Here is a 24,698-nt window from a genome sequence, read left to right as displayed (position 1 = left end):
TTTTCACGTATACCTTCTAGGTTTGTTTATAGGAATAGAAAAAAAGATCAACTGCAGCACAAACACTACATTTTCATCATGTCTTCAGTGGAAATAAGTCCTGAATAACTTCCAATGTTACTCTAATGATTGCTAGATATTACCTTAACTATCAACATGTAACACTTCTCAACCCATAACTTTCAGTGCAACCATCTGATTCACCCAAGGATTTTTGATTTACATTTTATCATTTAAAGCTATGTATTGCAAAAATCATTTCCAAAAGAGTTCATAAATGGAGATCATTGCATATTATTTGAAGAATAATACTATTGCCCAGAAACTTAAATTAAAATAAATCACAATTAATTACATTCCTTTTACATTTCATTTAACTTTGAGGTGAAACACTTTTTCAGTAAAAAGAGGTTGGACCAGTAAAAATTCCAAATAGTATAATTAATTGGAAAAAGTGAACAACCAAAGTATTAACATTAGTGCCGAAGAATGCCTAGATTTAATGAGTGTGTGAGCAACTTTTTCCACACACAAGTTAAATTTTCAAGCATTCAATATTTTGGTTATTCACCAATTGATTATCCTATTTATTATCTAGATTTTTCTCATAATTTATCGATATTTTCAACATGAATTTTAGATTCTGATATTGGCGTATTGATATCAAAGTTGTAACATTTTGAGAAAGTCCAAGAGTGAAATTACCGAATTCATTATACCCCACGCAACAAAGTTGTGGAGGGTATAATGATTTTGAATCGTCCATCAGTCTATCTTCAGTCCATTTTCAGTTTTGCAGACACCTTTGAAACACTTGCAGATATGGACATGATTTTTATACCCCTCGGAACGAAGTTTCGAGGGGTATAATGTTTTTGACCCGTCCACAGTATGGGAAATCATTTTTTCCCCCAACTTGCTATTCTGGCTAGTGGAATATTGATCTTGCTAGCCAAATAGAAATTCAACTATACACGAAGTCACATACAGCACATTTTCGATTTGAAGTTCTATTTTTTAAACTGTCGGGACTTGCCCAAATTCACTTGACATATTCAAGCTACACTTCTTAAAATGTAGGGAACATATTTTTAATGTATGATGTTAAGGGATGTTTACTAAATAACCATGTTGGCTGGTTAATTTCCTTGGAACTTGCCTAAAAAATGATGGTCGCCAAACTGACGAGCGTAAGCTGATGAGAACTCGTCAAAATATACATCTCGTATTTGGCGAGCTGGCGAGCGTTGGTTTCCCACACTGCATCCGTCAATCCATCTTCAGTTTTCCGGACTTTTTCCTTTTTTTATCTAAACGATAATGACATAATTTTTGGTCTATAAGTTCACCATGATAAGTTACAGGTTAAGTTTAATTTTCATTTTGCTATGATGATTTACCGGGCCTTGAACTAAACTAAGTTCACTGAAATCACTGTTTTGCTGACTTTTTTTTCTAAAGGCTTGCAGATTATGACATGATTTTATGGTATGTAAATTCACCATGATAAGTTATAGGTCAAGTGTACGTTTTGCTGGAACCCATCACCCATCTGAATGGACTGAATATGACACTGGCAAGAAACGTTAAGCTAGAATCAAACAGAAAATGGTATGTTTTAATTGCTTCGTAAATCACAATGCATCAGAATGCAAATCAAAATATTCCTGCCATAAATGTAACAAGCCACGTCACACTAATTATGTAATGAAAGAGAGAAGAGGGAGAAATCTGTGGAAGAATTAAAAACCCCTGAAAATCCACTTTTAGTGATTTTTCCAGTGTTCCAAGGAAATCAAAGTTGTTGAATTTGTATTTATTTCATTAATATTATGCTTATAAATAAATAATTATATAAAATGACATGGTTTACCAGGTGAGTGATTCAGGCTCTTGTGAGCCTCTTATTTGTCTTTAATATTTGGCATTAGGGTAGGTCAGCTCAAGACAATTTGTCATGTACCATGGTTGATGATCTTTGACCTTGAACTTAGACCTGAAGGTCAGATCAATGATTTTTTGCATGAATGTTTTGTGTCTCAGCTGTAATGAGTTTTTCCTGATAAATTGAATGTGGCTGATGTACAGGATTTTTACCACAGTGGGTTTCCAAAACGATGGATTCCATCTTAATAATATCTAGTAAGAATACTTATATCATTTGAATATTGTTGTGTATTAAGTGAAACTTGTCTTGAAATCAGCACTTGTCTAATGCAGATATGTTCTGAACAACCGCCATGCCATAAACAATATATTTTGATCCTGTCTAAACACCTATTTAAATTGTACAAATTCTATAGTCTGAAAGTGTTTAGTTTACACAGCTTTCACTGAACATGTACATAGCTAATGAGCCTGTTGTACTTCCTTTCAGATTCACTGCCAAGCCTTTAGTAGAAAGTATATTTGATGGAGGAATGTCAACATGTTTTGCCTATGGTCAGACAGGAAGTGGGAAAACACATGTAAGATATTTAACAAATATTGGTTAAAGACTAGATAAGTTTCTTATTGGTGTAGCCAAAGAAGATTTGGTTAAGGTTGTGTCTTCTATCCAGTCTGCCTATCATTCCTCGCTCTGTTTGGCTCGTGAATCTATCCCTATAACCATTCTCTGGAAACGGTAAAAAATGCTTGTCATTGAACAACAAATTTTGCTAATGAGCAATGACAATTTTAAAAAGTTGGACACATTATATCATTTGGCAAACCAGTGCCACAAGCAGTAGTACCATAGTTTTCCCACAACTCAGTTTAAAGACAAGGAGAAGTAAAAAAAGTTGTCAGTACACATGATAACCTTGATATCTTAATCGTCCATTAATAATGCAGTTCTTGACAGGGGATGCTAGGCTTCCTTCGCTTCCTGGGTTTAAAGTGTATAACAATATATTATTTAGAATAAGTTGTCAAAACAATAACTGTCTTGATATCAGCATATTAAATTTACTACTAGCAAATGGAATAATAATTATCTACAACCAGCTGTTTATTCAATAACCCCAGAGGCTGTTTCGTAATTAGGTAATAGGTCAAGTGGGGCAAGTCAGGGATACGTCATCAGTTTTGCAGTTTTTTGTTCAGTTAACAGACTATTTATTGAGGTCATCCTAATTAGTGTTTTCTTTTAAATTTTCGCCATCCTACCCACCACTCACCATGTTGTCAGTGCTTTAGGGTACTTATATTGTTTATTATTTCCATGTGTAGTTACTGGCCAATGATCTTTATTTTGATGTTTATCTATACTTTAATGTTTTTGTTTTTCATGTGTACTCATGTTGTATATTTCTCTTTTTGAAACCTTGCTAATAATTTTTAAAAATGCTTCCCTCTTTGATGCTATGCTCACGTATGGATGTATGCCTTTCTATTTCGATATCATGTTTGCGTACGGCTAATTACCTTCCCATTTTGATACCATGTTTACGTATGGTTTAATGCTTTTCTTTTTGATACCATGCTTACGTATGGTCGAATGTTTTCCTTTTTGATACCATGCTTACGTATGGTTAAATGTTTTCCCCTTTTGATACCATGCTTACGTATGGTTAAATGTCTTCCTTTTTGATACCATGCTTACGTATGGTGAAATGTATTCCCATTTTGATACCATGCTTACATATGGTTAAATGCTTCCCTTTTTGATGCCATGCTCACGTATGAATTTATGCCTGTCTATTTCGATATCATGCTTACGTATGGTTTATTTTCTCGTTTTGTACCATGCTTATGTACGGCTAATTACCTTCCCATTTTTATACCATGCTTACGTATGGTTTAATGCTTTTCTTTTTGATACCATGCTTAAGTTTGGTGAAATGTATTCCCATTTTGATACCATGCTTACGTATATTTAAATGTTTCCCCGTTTTGATATCATGCTTACGTATGGTTAAATGTTTTTTTCTGTTTTGATACCATGCTTACATGTGTTTTAATGCCTTACTATTTTATTACCATTCTTGCCTTGTTATTTTTAACATGCTTTAATATATTAGTTTGGCTATGTCAATTCAAATTTTGGTAATTATTAAAAGTATTTTTTAATAATAATAATAAATACAATTTTTTCTCTCATTTCCAAGTTTCATAGTTGAGTTGTCCCCCTTTCCAGAGAGACATTATATACATTCTATTTTCAGCTGCAGTTGTTTAAGTCCCCATTTGCCAAAATGTAAATTTTGTAAATAAATAGTTTAGGTTTGTTATTCTATAAGTAAAGTGTCATGAATTTTATTGAATATAAACGTTCATACATGTACATGAGAAAAAGTTTAGTTTAGTTTCAGGTATAATGTTGAAGGTACACTGTGATCGGTCATTTATTCACTACAAAACAAAGAGCATTATTGAAAAACATAAGTTTGCTTTCAATGACTAAATACAGTATTTGAAACTTTAGGTGCTTTGTGTGTTCATATTTATATATGTACATGTAAATATGAGATTTGGGTAAAATATGGTATGGCAATGTTGTTGTTCTTTACACAGAAATAGAGTAATAAATCTCTTTTAAATTCTGCTGCGAGGTTCCATATTCCCAAGGGTTGGTTGGCATTGATTTTTCAGGTTATGACTGAAACCATTTATGAAATAAGGAACAGAAAGGGGACACTTTGATTCTTCTTAAAAGTCAATTCGCAATCAAAACTTGAAGATGTATTAAGCTTCCATGGTGTGTCTACTTTCCAGCTGTCCCAGCTGTTCAGGGTTTCAATTTTTGCAGTCATATCAAGCTTGCCCTTAGAAGTATATTATTAGTGGTTTTAGATGATGAGTTGATATTTGGTTCCAAGGGTATATACTGTTTAGCAGGTAAGTTCAAGGCATAAATAAAATCAGATAGGAACAGAGACAAACTGTATGTTACAACTTACATTAGTTGCAATTTTGGTATTTTGTTCTGACTGATGATATAAAGCCATTGAAGGGGTCATGAAAGAGGTGTTTTCATATCAATCTTGTTATTTGATCTCATCAGCCATACTTGTCTCCGCATCTAGCCAATACTCCTAACCTCAATCCAATCCAAAAATATATTGAATTTGTTGTATGGCACCTTAACAATTATCACAGAAAGTGTGCATTAAAATGTGCAATGTAACATCAAATTCATGATTTCATGGGTGACAAAAAAGCATTTAAAAAAATTACTATACATGAAAAAATTGCATGAGTATATCGTAGTATACATATGGCTCTTTCAAGCTCGTGCTATATGACCATATTTCCCAATATTCATTCTATAAATCCTGTAATACAGGATCAGTATGACAATATCCATTAATAATAATGTAGTATTAATGATGAAATGATTCTATTCAAAAACTGGCATGAAAGTTTGTACATTATATTTAATTATTGTGTACCTTGTACAGCCAGGGATGTGTTCAAAATGTTCCATTCGAAGTACAAGAAAGCAGATTTATCAGTGCATTCAAGTTTCTGTGAGAAAACAGTGGCAAGGTTTGTATTCAGTTAAGTCATATGTTTCGGACATTCGGACTTGTAAACTGCAAATCTAGAGGTAAGCTGGGATAATTCTGGGACACGGAGTTAACTCATTTATTTTTAAAATGGTGGGCTGTCAAAGTTACCATGTGTTTCATAGATGCTTGATTTTCTGAAATGCCCCATCAAACTTCAGTTAAGTGCACTTGCTTCAGTAAAATTTGTGTTTGTCCTTAAACATTGACATCGTTTTGATTAGAGTGGTTGCATATTGAATCACTCTGACAGTGTTTGTAAGACAACACATTTCAGAAACCAGTTTCCTTGTAAAAGACTTTAATTCATGTTTTTGTTTCTGAGTATGGTTCCAATTTTCTCCTCTGACACTACTTGACCAATTGGCACCAAACTTGATATGAATGTTTCTTGGGGTATCCTGCATAGAACTGTTGTGGGAATTTTTAATTCATGGAAAAACATGGCTGCTGTTACTAAAAATAGAACATAGGGGTCAGACAGTAGTTTTTCGCATATATCTCTAAAACGGTTAGGTTTAGCTAAATTCTGGCATGGGGTAAAAGTGTTCATCAGATGAGATCTAATTGCGGATAAATTTTCCTTTTAATCTGTTAAACCATGTTGGAGTTATTGCCTTTTTTTTTTAACATTTTTTGATATTTTTAATTTTATTTCTTTCAATTATCTTCTACTCTGACACTACTTGACCAATTGAAACCCAATTTGGTAAGAATGTTGCTAGGGGTATCCTGCATAGAACTGATGTGGGGATTTTTAGAAATAGAACATAGGGGTCAGATTAGTTTTTTGCTTATATCTCTAAAACCGTTAGGTGTAGCCAAATTCTTTTAATAGCTGGAAGGATCCTAATTATTTAGACTACAAAAGTCTTCAGGGATAAAATTTGTCAGACGATACCTTGTAAAAGTTATTGCCCTTGGACAAAATGACCTTTTGTTTTACAGTTTTCAGTCAACATCTTAAAAACTGTGATAGATAGAAACTTTTAATTGCTGAAATGATCCTTATCATAAGTCCTATCAGTCTTCTGGAGTCAGAATTGTTGTACAACTTCTTGTTTAATTTATTGCCCTTGAAAGGCAAAATTAAACCAGGTGAGCGAGTCTCTTGTTAAATTCATGGTAAGATTTCATTCATTATCTAATATAACAAATTTCCAAAACATCAAGATTCGTCTTGTGCATTGTTATAGTTATGTAAATTTATACAATTCTATAATTAATAAAAGGTTGATAAAATTCAGTAATACATTTTCCTGTGAATCAAATAAACATGCCACAGAAAAAAAACAGTTGTGTGGATATAGGTTTTTATAGATGCAATCGAAATGAGTAAAGGCAGATGAGTGTGAAAGCTTTTATTTTTGCATGATCATGTAATCTCCTTACAAAGGACTAAGTTTAAATTTTCCAAAACAAAACTTAAGGAAACTACGCAAAATTTATTTTATTATGTTGTTTGTTATATAAAAGTGAATCTGATATAACTGGTAATGATCGACGGCACCTTTCCCTTCTTTCCGTTTGTTTCACAGTTTCTTTCCAAAGGCCATGTGAGCTATTGCCATCACTTGGTGTCCGTAGTCTCCGCCGTCGTCGTTAACAATTATACAAAACTCTTCTCCTCTGAAACTACTTGACTAATTAGAACCAAACTATGTATGAATGTTCCTTGGGGTATCTTGCATAGAACTGATGTGGGGATTTTTGATTCGTCGAAAAACATGGCTGCCATTACTAAATTTAGAACATATGTGTCAGACAGTAGTTTTTCACATATATCTCCTAAACCGTTAAGTTAAGCTAAACTTTGATGGGATTAAAGTTTTCAGCATGATGAGATCTATCTCTGGTCAAATTTGGGTTTTAATCCGTGAAGCCATGTTGGAGTTATTGCCCTTTTTCAACGATTTTTGCCAGTCTTAATGTTATTTCGTTCAAAAATCTTTGCCTCTGACACTACTTGACTAATTAGAACCAAACTATGTATGAATGTTTTTTGAGGTATACTGCATAGAACTTGTATGGGGATTTTTGATTTATTGAAAACATGACAGCCGTTACTAAAAATAGAACATAGGGGTCAGACAGTAGTTTTTCACATATATCTACTAAACCGTTAGGTTTAGCTGAATTCTGACTAGGTAAAAGTGTGCAGCCTGATAAGATCTATCTCTGGTCAAATTTTGGTTTTAATCTGTTAAGCCATGTTGGAGTTATTGTCCTTTTCTAACGAATTTTGCTATTTTCAATGCTATTTCTTTCAAAACTCTTCTCCTCTGACACTACTTGACCAATTGAAACCAAACTCCGTATGAATGTTTCTTGGGGTATACTGCATAGAACTGAAGTGGGAATTTTTGATTTGTCGAAAAACATGGCCGCCGTTACTAAAAATAGAACATAGGGGTCAGACAGTAGTTTTTCACATATATCTCCAAAACCGTTAGGTTTATCCAAATTCTTTCAATAGCTGAAATGATCCATATACTTAGGACTACAAAAGTCTTCAGACTCCTTGTAAGAGTTATTGCCCTTGAAAGGGGAAAAATGACTTTTTTTAAAATAGTTTTCAGTAAATATCTTGAAAACTATGATAGATTAAAAGAAACTTTCAATTGTTGAAAAGATCTTGTGATAAGTCCTACCAAAGACTTCTTGAGTCAAAATTGTTGGACAACTTTTTGTTTAATTTATTGCCTTTCAAAGGCAAAATTCAACAAGGTGAGCGATTCAGGCTCCTGGGACCCTCTTCTGTTGTAATGCTTTTACCAAATAAGTTTGTTTTTGGTATGTGGTCTTGTTATGAACAGTTACAGATTAAGTTCGACTTTGGTTGTGGTTGAATGATTTTTACGAAAGTTATGGCCCTTGGATTTGTTTATATCTCCATCTGCTAAACTTGCAACTTTTCTTTTTGTCTACTTAGTCTGTGGTGCTTCCGCCATGATTGGTTGAGAGTAATTATGGAACGTTTATGACCGGATCTAAATTTAGAAGTATAGCATCAATATACATAGAAATAGAAACATAGCATCAATTTTAAAAATAGAAACAAGGCTTCATGTAAGTGGAATATCCTTGGCATCATGTGATCATAATAACCAATGAACAATGAAGACTGTTACACCATATGTAATATATTACCATATTTTCAAAATGTTGGCATTTGTTTATTGAACTTAAAATCCCTGTCTGCCTTTTTTAAATTCCAGATATCTTTACATTTTTAGAGTTATTAGGATCATAGACTAAGGTTTTTTATGAGCACCCTCAAAGCAGAAATTTTGTGCAATATTGTTTCCAAACCAGTTATTGTGTAAGTCCTTATGCTTAAGTGAGTCAAAAATTAATATTGTGTCTGTCCCAAGTGATCAGAGTTCAACATGCTTGGGTCCAATCATGCTGTGTTCTGCAAAGTTCTTTGTTAATTATAATTTTATAATCAGGTTATTAGATAATATCAAAGCCTTAGGGGGCAATTTTGACATTGTGGCATTTCAGCATATTCGTTCAAAGTTTCAAGTAGGTCAATGAGTGCCAAGGCTATATCCGTTTTCAAAGACCCAGATGTAGCAAAAAAACATTGTCTACTATACATGACAAATATGTTGTCGTACTAGCAGACAAAGCCCAAAACAACATTGTTTTTGTCTGCAACACGTCTTACATCCAATGTTAATTGACAGAGGTAGACGTAGAAAATAATAGCAGTGATAAGACCTATACTGCTACCACACTCTCCAAAGAAGAGATTGTGGAAAACCATAAATCTGTGCTATCCTCTTTGTCTCTCTACCAAGGACGATGATTGTGATTTACCGTCTATGTACTGGATTCCTAAACTCCACAAGAATCCATAAAATCAACGTTTCATAGCTGGATCCGCAAAATGTACCACCAAACCTCTTTCAAAACTTTTTAACTTCTATACTCACAACTGTCACAGTCCTACCACAACACTTGGTACTCAAGTAGGGGAAATAATTCAATGTGGAGACTGAAAAATTTGAAAGATCTTTTGGAGACAATCAGTTCAAGACTATTATCTGAATATAATAGCATTAAAACCTATAATTTTTAACACTGTACACTTCTATTCCCCATACTCAGTTAAAATCCCGACTTAAAAACATTATACATCGTTGTTTTTCAAAAAAAAATGGTACACCTAGATACAAATATATAGGTCTTGGTAGGGATTCCTCATACTTTGTAAGAAATAATTCCAAATCATCTTCCAAACATAAAGGGGAAGATGTTTACAAAATGCTGGAATTTTTAATTGACAACATATTTGTCCATTGTGGTTGACATGTTTTTCAACAAATGGTCGGTATTCCAGTTGGAACAAATTGTGCTCCTTTACTATCTGACCTATTCCTTCACTCTTATGAGGCTGACTTTATAGCTGATCGGATCCGAAAGAAAGAATATCATTTGGCTAGATCCTTTGATCTCAGTATCCGCTATATAGATGATGTATTATCTTTAAACAATCCTAATTTCGGGGATTTGATACATCGCATGTTATCCCAAAAAACCTGAGATAAAGGATACTACAGACACTGTGAAGTCGGCCTCATATCTTGACCTACACTTAGAAATCGATGGTAAAGGAAAACTATTGACCAAACTTTACGACAAACGTGTTGACTTTTCATTCCAAATTGTCAACTTTCCTTTCATCTGTGGCAACATCCCTTCAACACCTGCGTATGGAGTGTTCATATCACAACTCATACGTTTTGCAAGAGCTTGCCGAAACTACGCCGACTTTTTGTATCGTGCTAGAACTCTAACAAATGGGCTTCTGGAACAGCATTATGTTGCTACAAGATTGAAGTCATCAATACAGAAGTTTTATTGTCGTCATCATGAACTCGTGGATCGTTATGGTGTATCCATCTGCTCTGTGAAAACAGATTTATTCAATAGTCATAGTATTCCTTTCCTCGTTTATCTAATATTGACTTGACTTTTTATGAGCAACTCAGTAGGTGTTTCTAGAAAAACAGAGGGCCCTTACCCTGCCGGTGCACCTGGTCCATGCTCCCAGTTTTTAGTTGAGTCCGAATTGCTTATTTGCTTTTGTTACTTTTTATGTATGATTTTAGTTACTTTATGTTCTTTGTTGTGTATGTCTGTTTTCCATGTCTGGTCTTTGTCAAGAGCAGCCACCTGATATTCAAGTAATCACAAAAACCAAGTGCCTGCAGGAAAATATAATGTCATTGTTGTTGGCATCTGTTAACTTTTGGTTTTTTTACTAGAACTAAAGTAAAACTTATTCAATCTTTTTGAAATTTCAACATATTGTTCCTAATGACATGACAGAGGGCCAAATAGTTTTTACAGGTTTTTTGCCCCACACTTTTTAACAATAAGGGGCTAAAACAGGTGAAATGGGTGTTATAATTAGAATTGATGGGAAAAGGTTTTTGTTGATCTGATTTTTATGATTTTTTTAAAACGTTTTTTTGAGGGTAGGGTATCTTAACTTGTTTTGGAGTTCAATAGATACACAATTTTGACAAATTTTAATCATACTTGGCAGAAATGATGTATGCATGAGTTTCTTCAAAGGATCCACTTTAGGTTCCATTTGATAAAACAAGATGGCCACAAGATACTATCTCAGCCTTTGATTGGCCAATTATCTCAGATCAACTTTCTTAAACCACATGTGCCAATGTTTTGAAACTTGATTTGTTTGATGACCTCAATGCACTCTACTTATGATCCACTTTTTGTGTTGCTCAGATGGCTGCAGCCACTCAAAAGTTACCATTGAGTCCCTATGTGGAAGCTTATTTTTGCCTGTATCCCTGCTTCTACTTAGCCAATGGTGCCCAGACTTCACAAAAATAATGAGAGAGACAACTTTAACATGGGATAACATTCTGGTTCTATTTTATTAAACAAGATAGCCACCAGAGTCTATTGGCCATTTTTCAAAAATCAACTGCACTGAAACCACAGATATTTGTTGAATAATGGATTAAAGACCAATCTTGTTTGGGTAAAAATTGTAGAAATGATGGCTGTTGGACTTTGTCTTTGTCTCATATGTTGTCAGCTACAACTTGCAGGATTGTTATGAAACTTAATGTGGTGCTAAATTACAATATTGGAATGTTCATATTGTCATGAATTTTGTAGTCATATTTTGTTATTGTGTTGTCAACAAAAGTATATAATTGTTTCAAGTTGGGAGTTTAAAAAATGGCCACAAATTGTTTGTCAAAAGTTTTAAGTCTATCCCTCATTAAAATTGTGTCCAATATGAGTTTGTGTCCACATCAGTCACTAAATGTACAGGATTTAACAGGCTGCAGAAGATATTAGTCCAGTTAGGGGTCATGTCTAATTTAATATATATATAGCTATGGTGCTGCAATCGCCTGTTTCCATAGACAGTTGGTTTTGTCTGTGATCTTGAATCCTGACATGAGGTTATTCAATACTTGTTGGTCAAAGTCAAACAAAGTTTTATTTGGCTAAATTTTAACCACGCTTTAGACTATCCATGAGATAAATTGTCACTTTTGATCATAATCAAATTATGAGATTTGTTATTACTTGTATAAGGTTGATGTTTATGGTCATATTTATCTGTTATCTAGAACATTTTCAGTCTGTATTTCAAGTGAAAGTGGGTCCAAAGAATATTTGAATTATTTTATGTGCCCTAATTGCCCTAAGAATATTTTAAATACCAAATATGTATGTATGTTTTTGGATATAAATTTCAGGTTTTTGATTTCTTAAATAAAAAAATAAAATTCAGAGTATTGGAAGATCACAAAGTTCAAGTTCAAGTAGTTGGATTAAAAGAAGAATCGATAGACTCAGTTGATGATGTGTTACGGCTTACTCAACATGGCAATAATGTACGGACATCAGGACAAACATCGGCAAATCAACATTCTTCTAGATCACATGCTGTTTTCCAAATAATTGTTCGGAAAAGGTAAAAGAATAGTGTTATTATTACGGTTTCATTATGATTATATCCTTTTACCTTTAGCTAGGAAAATTTCTGATATATAATGATAATTATCAGTATATGGTAGCATTGTATACATGTATTTTATCATTCTACTATTTTTAAATTAGAAAATGATGTTTGGTGTTAAGCATTTAGAGGACCTATCTTTAACCTTTCGCTTAATATGCATTATAAATTTACTATTACAGATGTAATACAAACAAACAGTATTAATACAGAAAGGGGTAGATTCACTAGATCCTAATAATGAACCTGCAAATCCATCCACATTAGAGAATTTCTTTTATGAATAATGTTTACTTTGAAAAGCAGTAGCCTAAAAATTGTTATCATTCTATTTGAAATTAATTTGAATTGAAATGTCTGCGATCCTAGAATTGTAATAACATGATCATGGGCTCTGTAAGGAAGTTAGTGATTTTGTTTCCATTTTTTGCCACTTTTCAGTGAAGTTTTCTGCAAAATTAAAGTTGACTACAGACAATGTTCAAAGTTATTTTTCTGTGTTTATATCTTAGAAAAATACCTCTTTATAAGGCTTTTTGATTGTGTTTTTAGAAATGTGAATTCTTGAAGGAAATATGCAAAAATGCAAGAAATAAAAACAAAGTCAGTAGTTTTATTAAGTTTGCAAAGCTTGAAATGTACCCAAGTATAATTGAATCTACAGACATATAATCAATTCATTGCTTTTAACTATCAAATTTAACTTTTCAGGAGTAATGATCGACTACATGGAAATTTTTCATTGATAGATTTAGCAGGTAAGACTGATGATGTACTTTGTTATATTACTTCTAACCTCATCCAACTTGCCATTTCATTTCAACATTACTATAGAGGGCTTTGATCTGCTGTAATCATGTTTTCAATTGTTTTTGTTATGCCCCCTTAAAGAAATGAATGGGGATGGGTTCGTTTCACTTTATTCCATGCATGCTTACTTCTTGGATATGCTTACTTCTGCCCAAGAATTTTTATGTCAGCTCAACTGTCCAGAGTACTTATTTCAAATTAGGTTTAAGCTTTAGTTTAATGAGATTTATCATATATCAACTCGGTCATATATCCTCTTCCTGTTTATCAAATGTCTGTCTTTATTGTATTGTACTTAAGTTGTGTAATGGTTTATCTGTTATAACTAAGAAATATTTCCTACGGTTTTATATTTGTTATGCAGCTGTAGATTATTTCTTGTATTGTGAGTTACTTATTATCAGTGATGTAATGTTGATGTAGGCTTGATCTTAACTCAGAATCATCTGTCCACATTGACATAAAATTATTATTTTGTTATGGTCCATCAAGTGGTGGAGAGGGAGTTGCAGATATGAAATATTTGTATGTAGCCTCCTTCCAGAGTCCATTGAAAGGTCAATATTACACCAATTGAATTCCTTTAATAATTCTGAGAAATAAAGTCAATCATGTATAGAAAATTGCTGCCAATTTTCAGACATCAATCAGTGGGGTAAGTTGGTGTTGAAGATAGGCCCAAAGAGAAATACAAGAGAAACTGTGTATTGACCACCTAGTACCAACCACTTTTAAGTACGAAATACATTATTAAACAATCTATCATATTTAGACAGCCACAAGTTACCCATACCAGTTGTTGTACACTATATATATATATATATATATATATATATATATTGTTGTGATATGCATCATTTATTTGATCCTCTATCCTACATATTAACACCTAGATGAACTGTCCCGTACTACCATACATCGTGTACTCAGTTACAGCACTAGATTAATCCTACGAGGAGGAATGACTCGGCCAGCGAAAGCTATATTTTTATATAGCCTAGCTGGCCGAGTGGTCTACGGCGCTAGACTTAGTGCAGGCGGTGTTGCCATAGATGTCAGAAAAATTAAATATGTAATTTCAAGCGATCTAAAAAGCAGGAAATCATGAGAGGAACGCATAAAATGTTTTTCTATTGCAGGAAGCACTTAACTTTATATCGCAATTTATTGATGCATGACGTACATTTCTTTCTACATTTTTTTCACATTATTAAAAACACTTGAATATTTGAGTGTGTTTTACTATAACTAAGCCTTTTTCAGACTGGCACCAACCTATTCCATTTTACCTGAAAGAAAAAAAAATAAATCACATTTTTTGGCAAACCAATTGAAACAAAATGGCGATAAGTGTTTTGTCGGTATAATGACCACAAGAGGAGAGACATAATGTGTCAAAGTCACTATAACCCTATCGAATAGTAGAAAGAAAAAAAGTATATGGGTATTGAATTAGCGATGAAAGATTTCCTACACTCATGAAATATAAAGTGCACTTGTTTGGCAAAATAAGCACCATACTGTATCCTAGAGATTAAAAAAAAAAATCAAAATCACGCAAAATTATGAATGTTTAGATGTCTTGATTTTTGACACACTAGCTAGACATGATTGAGCTAAAAGAGTATGTTTTTGTTTGTGTTTTACTACTCAGCGAGCCATTCTTGTTTTGATGGCATGAAAATATTAAAAACGGCTTCAAAACGATGTTCAAAGTTAGAAATAATCGAAACACTAAGGATAATGTTTCAGCAATGAGGATTGTATTCTTGGCTGAATATTAAAAAAAGAACAAAATGATTCAAATTACATTTTTTCGATGGGTTTCGCTGCAAAATGTTAGGTAAGTCATGATCGAGGAGGTCAACTGTACCTACCAGATGGACAGCAGATTGCATATGCATCATTAGGTGCAATGTTACACGAATAGCCTTTTGGACAGTCTTTACGTTCAGAACCTCTACCGCAAAATATTCCATTTAATGGTGGACCAAACTTGCATACCTCTATAAAATATAATATCATTTACATTGATTTGAAAATAAAATTAAGATTTGTCGTGAATTTGGTCTGAACACTAATTTTTTTCGTAAATGCATATTTTAACGATTTATAGTTTAATCACTTCAAAACAAACACACGTATATAGAGAGAATAAACTAAAAACACAAATAACAATAAATAAGATAAAAACAGAGACGTGGTATGATTCCAAATGAGACGGTCACCAACCAAAAGCAAAGCAAAGACCAATTAAACTTCTACAAGTCACCACACTGCCTTCAATGATTGGTAAAACCCATACCATAATTTTAATAAAACAAGCTGTAAAAGGCCCTTAAATAAATAACGTGACTCTATTCATAAATTACGAAAGTAGACGTAATCCATAGAAAAAAATGAAAACGAATAACAATGAACATAAAACACAACGAAAAAAATAGGACAAAAGACAAGAAGCTCCCAGTCGGTAAATAGCTATAAGTAATCTATACATTTTGATAAAAAAAATGCGATGGTTTAGCCGCAACTTGGCATATATATATCAGGAAAAGCGCAAGTTGCTTATTAGGTTCTTCATCCGGGGCCTTAGTGGTGTACTGGTTGCTCATTTAATCTTCAAAATCTCTGTTTTACATTATTACTTATATTGATGACATCCATCATGAAGATTGGTTTCCTATGCAGACGTTACAAATTAACTAACTAGTAAACCTTTGTATCCTATAAATAAGTTCATGTAATAAAATCACGTTTGATAAAACGAAAGCAAAATCTTTAAAGCTGATGTTTTAAAGGATTTATTGTGTCCGTAGTTGATGTGTAAACACTATAAATACAAATTGTCTTTTTTATTTTATAAGCGATCTCCAACACTTATATACTTTCGCTTCTTCGAAGTAGACCTTCAAAAAAAGTCGGATGATGGCTGGAAGAAAGATGTAGGTTTTTTTTAAAATATATTACGTTTGGTCCTTATTGGTTAAAACGAAAATGGATATAATTAATATGTCAAAGAGACAAGAAAGAAATCCAACAGAATGACAAATGTCATCTCAAAGCCATTAATAGGTCTTCAATGAACAATGAGGAAACCTTCGCAACAAAAGGTAGGCTGGCCCCAACACAACATTAAACATGGATTGTTCAGCAGCATAAGAATAAAATGAAAGGGAAAACGAAACAAGACATACAGAGACCAGAAATTCATGACTTGGGACAGGTGCAAAATATGTGGTGGGGTTAAAGTACTTTGGCATGATCAAAACACTCCCATTTTGTATGTTTAGATATTAGTTTGGTTTGTTTTAATTTTCTTTGATTTCTGTGCGTTTGCACATTTGTCACTTCATTTTCAATTAGGGAGAAATTGTTTTATTAAGTAGACGTAAGACGTGTATTTTACGCGCTTAAACGACTTGTGTAGTGATTCTTATTTGCCCGGCATCCTTACGCTGACAACACACAACTCCATTACAGTAATATCCTTTAGGACAACTCTGATTATTTGGAATTTTCCCGCAATACACCAACCCTGAACTTCCTGTCTTTGTAAGGGGGTTCCCGACGGGACATGCTGTAAAGCAAAGAAATAAAAACAACTTTTAGCAAATATCCATCGATACGAAATTGTAAAGGTTCATTTATGATGAATAACACTTAAAATTTCTATATTATTCTTGGAACGTTGTACAACTATACTAAATCTACAAATGTATTCAATTAAATCCTGCTTCATAAATAATTAAGGAGAATGTAAGAGAAAACATATTGATTAAATGAAAACATATTCATATAAAACATTGTTTTAAGGTAAGTAAGTACGTTACAGGGAAAACAGACATTTATCTTTAAATGCAATAAACACAATTTCTTTTTTAGTTATCAGAACTTACGTGGTGGTTTAATTCCACCAGTTGGAAATGAACACTCATGACCACACCCATTCGAGCAACATTTCTGTGTTCCTGGACAACTAGCATCGCCAGTACAAATTTCAGCGCAATGACCAACTGTATTTGGAGGAAGAAGTGGACAAAACCCAGGTTTTACCACAGGAAGTACATCTGTACATGTATGTCCACAACCGTTAGAACAACATTTCTGTGTCCCTTTGCAGTCCCCATCTTTGCTGCATTTTTCCACACATATTCCAACTTCAGTAGGAACAGGACACTTTCCAGGTTTTTCCATTGGTCCTATTAATTACTATCAACTGGTCAGTAGCAATACTTGAGCAATTTTATCAAACAATTCACGTGAAATAAAATTAGATAATACAGGTACCTTTTAACAGTTTCAATATATTTGAATTCAAACATTTTCTGATTTCCTTATAATATTTGTTTAAATTTAAATATACTTGTACCGGACACTAAACAAATTTAGTCTTAATCGATACTTAATATACATACATGGAAAACTGTGGATGGATAATTTCGAGAACACTAGTACATGTAGTACAAAGCAGTGATATATTTACTGTGCACCTGGTCCATGCTCCAAGTTTTTAGTGGAGTCCGAGTTGCTCATTCATACTTTTGTTACTTTGTATATATGATTTTAATTACTTTATGTCCTTTGTTGTGTATGTCTGCTTTCCATGTCTGGTCTTTGTCACTGGACAACATTCTTTTCATTACCCTATAACTTTGGTTCCCTTGATTATTCTTTAACAATGAGTTGTTAGTTTAGAAATGGGTGGCATAAAATATATGGTATTATAATAGAACAAAAACAAAAAGCAATTACAGTCTAGTATTGGGAATCTTCCGATATATGGTATATGGGGGTGGAGAATGGGGATGATATATGGTGGGAGTGATGATTTTAAATGGGGTCAAATATGCAAAATATATTACATTTAATTGAAAATAACATGTTTATATTTAGAAATATTCAATATAATTCGATAATGTAAATATTTCATAACGAAAATACAATGGGATTCCATGGATGGTGGGGATTTTTCTAGGGGAAATGTGTGGATGGTTTATTGTGGAAATGAGACGTTTACATCATTGAAGAGCTGTACTTACGAAACCATAATTTACTAAAAGGACCACATATATGTAACGTGTGATGCTTGTATTCTTTTATATTTCATAGCTCTCTGTCTAAACTGATCATAATGTTCATGACAAGATAATTCTTTATATTTTTTTTATTTATTTGTATTTTTCTTATATAAAGATATACAGCTTAGGTACAACATTTTCACAGACAAAAAAAATCAGTTTCCCTTTCCATTGACAAATTCATGTATATACTATCAAGATTAATAGCTACAAATCTGGAAATGATTATAATTTGTAATTAAACAAAACAAAAAAAGAAAGTGAGTAGAACATTTTGGATCTACAATCAAATACTATGATTGATTATTTGGGTTTAACGCCCGAGCAACTATCATATACAATAAATACTTACTAATTGGAGAAGGGTTAGGGAAATCACCTACAAAAAATGAATGTTTAAGCTCATATCTATAGTATATTGGTCCTACCTAAATACTCCTAAAATAGTAAGCCCAATATAAGCATATTCGAGTAATACCAGTCTTACCAACGCATTTCCAGAAAACTCTAGATTCTGGGTTCGTCATATTTGCTTTTAGAGTTGTCCCGGGCCAATTTGACACACCTTGGACCTTTACTTGGGCAATATGAACACCACTACGTCATAATATCATAATATACACAAATTGTACTTGTTTTAATGTATTACAATTAAAATTCATGTAATAACGTTAAAATTAAAATAATAAAAATGGTAAAACAAGAAACACACACTTAAAGAATGCCATTTAATATTTAAACTGCAATACCTACCACATGTTGTTTTACATGCTTGTAGAGTTTCAAAGTTATTTTTGTTTGCCTGACATCCACCATATTTAAATTTCTCACACCTGCCGCTCTTGTGATTGTAATAATATCTATCTATGCTTGCTTCACATGGCCCAGTGTACTTAGGTAGGCGACATGCTGCAAATTATTTTATCATTTCTATATCTGTTGGTAAAAATATGATTTATAGGTGTTTTTATTATTGTTACATGTATACACCAAAACCTGGAATCCTAGGAGATCTATTTAAACTGAAAAGAATCCATGAACTTTGTTTAATAGTGTTTATTTTCAATTAAATTTTAGAGAAGAAAAAAAAACTTATACATTTATGGTTTAATTGACAAATAATATTCAGGTATAATTAATAAATATATATCATTTTTTTGTTTTGTGTGTTGTGTGAAGTTCCTACAGGTCCAAATTCATACGAAATTACTGTCGTTATGCGTCACCTCTTTAAGTCAGTTTTTATGTAAAATTACAAAAGATTGTAATTATGAGGTTACAAATCAGATGTCTCCGCCATAAAAAAAAAATAAATGATAAAACCAACTCTCCATGGATCCAAAATATAAAAAGACCGCATCTTAGCTATGTTTGAACCGAGTGTACAATTTGAGTAAAACAAAATGGGTCATTGAAATCATTTTCGGTTTACGATATCTGAAATTGATTCAAATAACGATACCTGACAAACTCAAAAAATGTATTTTATGTGCAATTTGCAGAAAAAGTACGCCGCGTAAATGCTAAGCATAGATCGACAATGTGCATAATTTTTATATCCTGCATCTTGAAAAGAATGATAAACACATAAAGAACACCTTTTGCTTGATCGTCAGCTCTCAACAAGTTTGACAAACTGACAGGTTTTTGACACAAATGCGACTTTGTGTGACAATACCGACATAAAGTATTTATAATCATTATTTGATTCTGATCCGTGAATGCATTGAAAACAGCTGTAGTTCTTGATGTGAAATTGTTAGCCAGAAATATACCATGATAACTTATGTAGCATTACCACAAGTTGATTTCACTTTGTTGCAGTCATCCAATGATGTAAAACTGTTTGCATTTCCTGCACATTCTCCATAGTTAAATCTACGACAGGAATCAGTGACCTTGTCATAGTACCAGAGACGTACAGTGTCTCCTAGACACGGACCAGTAACTTTAGGTAGGTCACAAACTGGAATTAGTTAATAGATATTGAAAATCTATAAAGTAACTTCAGTATGGTACCGAACATGCAAACTTACAACAATCATGACATACAATTAAAGTACCAGTCCATACAAAATTTTGACGTTGTCTATAGTAGAGGTGATTCATTGCGTTGCAAACCCATCGAACATAGGATTTTTTTTTCGGACTATATATGCTATATTATCATATAAATGTAACGATAGTCCTTGTCTTTTGATCTGCACTTTTTTAGAAAACCATACATTCATCGTCCACTAAAATCAACCTTATCAAGAACGACAACACCAGCAAAGTGCCAATATCATACACAATCTATGTTATTTTTATCACAAAATCGTATTCACCAAAGAACAATTACGACTTGTTATATATATATATATATATATATACTTAAGTACTATCATTGTAAATGTACAAGGCGTGATTCAAGTGTACATGGAGTTCGTGATTGAATGTAGAGAGCTAGACTGAATTGCATCTTATCTTTATTGCTGAAAATATGATATGAATTGTTTTCATTTTATTCAATAAGGGACGTCATAAAATACATACCAGGCTTTGAACAAGCGGTTCCACACTGATCCCCACAGCAAATCTCGCCTAAAATATTAAACATTAAAATAAATATTAATTTTTTTTTTTACATGCAAGAGGATCGATAAAAGGAAATTTCAAAGTTTGTGAAAAATCTTTAATAAACATTTTTAAGTGTTTTACCTTAAGTGCATTAAATCTATCTTATCATGTTGTTATGTGATTCCATTGCTTAAAGCGTACAGCACGTGTGGTGCTTTAATATGTCTAATATAATTTGAATTCGGCTTTTTTACCTGCTATGAAGACATTTAAACAATGCATTAAGGTGCTACGGTAGGATAAGCATCCTAAACTATCTTCTATTCTTTTTGAAGTTTGTTTTGTTTGAAGAATCAAAGAATTATATCCTAAGTATAAAATGAAAGCTAAAACAAAAAACGTTGAAAGAAGTAAACGATGTTAATTGATCCGAAGATAATTTTCTAGAACATTGTAAAAATTAACAAGTACAAATCTAAGTATTAGCAAATCAGCTCTATTTGTAGACTTTATCTTCATATCAAAGGATGCCCGATATATACTTCCACGAGTATTTATTACCTTGTTCCAGTTAAAGCTGAACCGCCCTTTAGAACTAGTTTATCTAAGTTACCAACCTGCTGGACAATTAAAGTCGTTGCTTTTGCATTGGTCGTTAAACCACACACACCTTATGTCTGGATTAGGAGGGACACAGCCAGGCTTCTAAAAACAAATTCTTTACTGTTGAACAAAAGGTTATTTTTTTTTACAAAACGTCAAATGGTAAAGTTTAAAATAACATATGTATTTAACATGTGTTCATATGTGAATTAATTCAAGGGTCTTGTGAAAATGGTGCGTTTTATATGAGTTATCGTTGAACATATTTCTCAATAACTAGATGTCTTTTTTCACAAACTTGACTAGTATCTAAATATGACTTCCATGCACAAATAACAAGAAATTTAAACTTTTCAATATCTTGTTCTGTGGCACCTTTGTTACATGAACTTGTTCATTATATAAAATACTATAATTATGATACAAAAAAAAAAAAAAAAAACATGGGAAAAAAATATGAAACTTCAATACACAAAACATTTTGAAAAAAGGAAACAACAAAGATAAAATCTTACCAATGATCCAATTGGGACATGTAATATTCCCTCAACACTAAAAATATTCATAACTAGATACAACAAAAAGATCGTCATTTTCCTTATACATGCAAGTTATACTTTTGAAATACATTAAAGTTTCACAAGTTATGTAGCCCACATCTGTTTACCTTGTAGAATTCTAATTTGTGGTTGTTTATGAAGTATTAGTGTATAAAAATAGGATATATCCTTCTTATTTCATGTTGTTTTTTTTTTTCGGACAATATGTGGGAAGTTGACGGATTATACGTCATACGATAAACAATGTATAATTTAAAGTACTTTCGAAAGGTGTAACTAGTTTTAACATCCTGAACATTGTATCATATATTTTGTCTGAATGTATGAAATGTAGTTGTCATGTTTGTCATGTAAATAGGGATGATTTGTTAATGTGTGCTTGTTAATTTTGTTTTATTTGTTATTGTTTTCACTTAGAATTTAAAAACAAATATTCAGATTAATTAAATAATTTGTACGAAAATTCCTTCGAGACTTCTTAAAGTAAGCTTATGGAACAGGGCTATATTGCTAAAAAATTGATGTCATCACTTCAGAAGTTTTATGGACCTCATTATCGTTGACCGTAACGGTGTATCCATCTGGAACATGAGCAACTCGGCATGCGTTTTTAGAAAAGCAGAGGATGCTTATCCTACCGTAGCACCTGGTTCATGCTCCCAGTTCTTAATGGAGTCCGAGTTGCTGTTTTACTTTTGTTGCTTTGTATGTATTATTTTGGTTATTTTATGTTCTTTGTTTTGTCTTTTCCATGTCCGGTCTTTGTCCCTAGGTTACATTCTTTGATTTACGGCTAGAATCTGTGTTCCCTTGATTACCCTTTCTGTTCACGCTATTCACCGTACACTATATTTTAGTCCCATTCTTCATAAGGTAAACTATTTAAAAGAATAGTTAACAAACAATCAAAATATGATCACAAGTGCCGACATTTGCAAAAAAAAAAAGTAATCAAGGGAACAACGATTTAAGCGAATATCAAAAGAATGTTATCCAGGTAAACTAACGAGTGCCTGGAACTTTTTTGTCAAAGTTTCATCGGCCTGAGTGATAATATTTTTATTTAATTCACTATACAAATGTAACCAAACAATTATTCTTTTTGTGACGTAAATTTTCTCAATCATTTATTGTGTTTTGCTTAATGATATATCAATATTCAGAATCATTAATGATGTCCAATAAATTTAGCACTGAAGCCAAAACATGTTATGACGTCTTTGCGGTAAAAAAAAAACCTAGAGTGAAAATATAAAAGAGTTTTAAATTAGTAAGCTCTTTTGTCATATCAATGAGTATTTCCTTAAAGAACGTTTAAAGTATTGAAGTTTTTTAAAAGTGTTAAATTGGAATGCGCACACTCCTTTTACGCCAATGTTTTGTTTTTAACTTTTATGAATAGTCCTATATTATACGTAATGAATTCATATTAACTAGGTTTAAATGCCATCAAGGTACACTGTCAAAGATACATGGATATCAGGAAAATTATTTCGCACAAACAATTGTTCATTTTTCTGATTGTTTTAGAACAAAAGAAAATAAATCGCTTCGAATTCGCGGTCAAATAAGTTCGAAATATTTCTCCTGAAAATCGGAAACGTAAAGATTGGAAGTGGGCATTCATCCTGTTTTTTTTTTTTAAATCATTTGATAATATGTATTCTCTCCTTGATGCAATTAAAAGTTTTAAAGTAGGTAAAGATATGAAGCAGAACACGCTCAGTATTTGTAGTTACTAATCAAAATATCACTCGGATGGATATTATGTAAAAAGTTAAACTTGTTCAAATAAACAAAGTCATCTAAGGAGCGAAACTAATGTTAAAAGTCCTTATCAGGTCCCGTTCTTTCTTTTGGACAACACAATGAACTAGTTCCTTCCCCCGGCATGCTAACTATCGATAAAAAAAACATGTCAACTATGTTGTCGATAGTAAATGTCTACATTTGACAATATCCTTATCTATTTACCTAGCAGAAACTTAATTTTAAGAACACCAGGAGAATTTCTGCCAAGGACTGTAAAATAAACCAACATATTTTCGCTAGCAAGAGATTTTCGTTACTTTTAAGAAACATTGTATTATCTTTAAAACTGTACATCTCTGAGAGAACTTTAGTCGTGAAATTCAACAGCCGCGAAAAAGATAAATATTCTAGGCAAAATTTACGAAAAGAAAATTCATAAAAAGAAAATTGGTTAACAGTGTATTTGTATGAAGATAACCTATTCGTCATTAAATATCAAAGGTGTATGATTTTCCTGTGTCAATATCAATGTTCTGTTAAGGGTAGACAATGTTTAAAATCAAAAATATTTTGTATTTGGAAAATAAAATCGAGATATTCCAACATATATTATATTAGTTTTTGTAAACTTATAAAATTAGTACTTCATGACAAACGTGTGTCGAGATCAGACTGAAAACCATTGTTAGAATTGTTAAAAAGATGAAATTGAGTTGAGGGCTTGCCAATGTTTTTAATTAATCCAGCGAAAAAGCGGATTCGTATGTATTTAAGGTATACAATCCTTTCACGGGATATCACATGCGTTGTGACTGTCTTCATT

The 24,698-nt window shown here is 32.5% G+C and overlaps 1 protein-coding gene and 1 pseudogene across 1 annotated transcript; one reads left to right on the top strand and one right to left on the bottom strand.

The window, feature by feature from the left end:
• The window catches only part of LOC148618083 (kinesin-like protein KIF2A), a 35,119-nt pseudogene extending 21,762 nt beyond the window's left edge, over positions 1 to 13,357 (top strand).
• Positions 13,358 to 14,469: 1,112 nt separating this feature from the next.
• On the bottom strand, positions 14,470 to 22,255 carry LOC148618082 (uncharacterized). The gene is made up of 10 exons (XM_088585951.1): positions 22,079 to 22,255; positions 21,578 to 21,665; positions 20,937 to 20,984; positions 20,200 to 20,367; positions 19,155 to 19,310; positions 18,754 to 18,780; positions 17,220 to 17,522; positions 16,778 to 16,900; positions 15,201 to 15,329; positions 14,470 to 14,612 (listed from the first exon to the last, which is right to left on the bottom strand). The coding sequence occupies exons 1-10, from the start codon at positions 22,154 to 22,156 to the stop codon at positions 14,599 to 14,601; spliced, it is 1,134 nt and encodes a 377-aa protein (XP_088442077.1). The 5' UTR covers positions 22,157 to 22,255; the 3' UTR covers positions 14,470 to 14,598.
• Positions 22,256 to 24,698: the final 2,443 nt, after the last annotated feature.

Source organism: Perna viridis, chromosome 5 (genome assembly GCF_037379345.1).
Source record: "Perna viridis isolate PV_CMFRI_1.1 ecotype Kerala chromosome 5, ASM3737934v1, whole genome shotgun sequence".
Classification (NCBI taxonomy): domain Eukaryota; kingdom Metazoa; phylum Mollusca; class Bivalvia; order Mytilida; family Mytilidae; genus Perna; species Perna viridis.
This window is presented reverse-complemented; position numbering and strand designations above follow the sequence as displayed.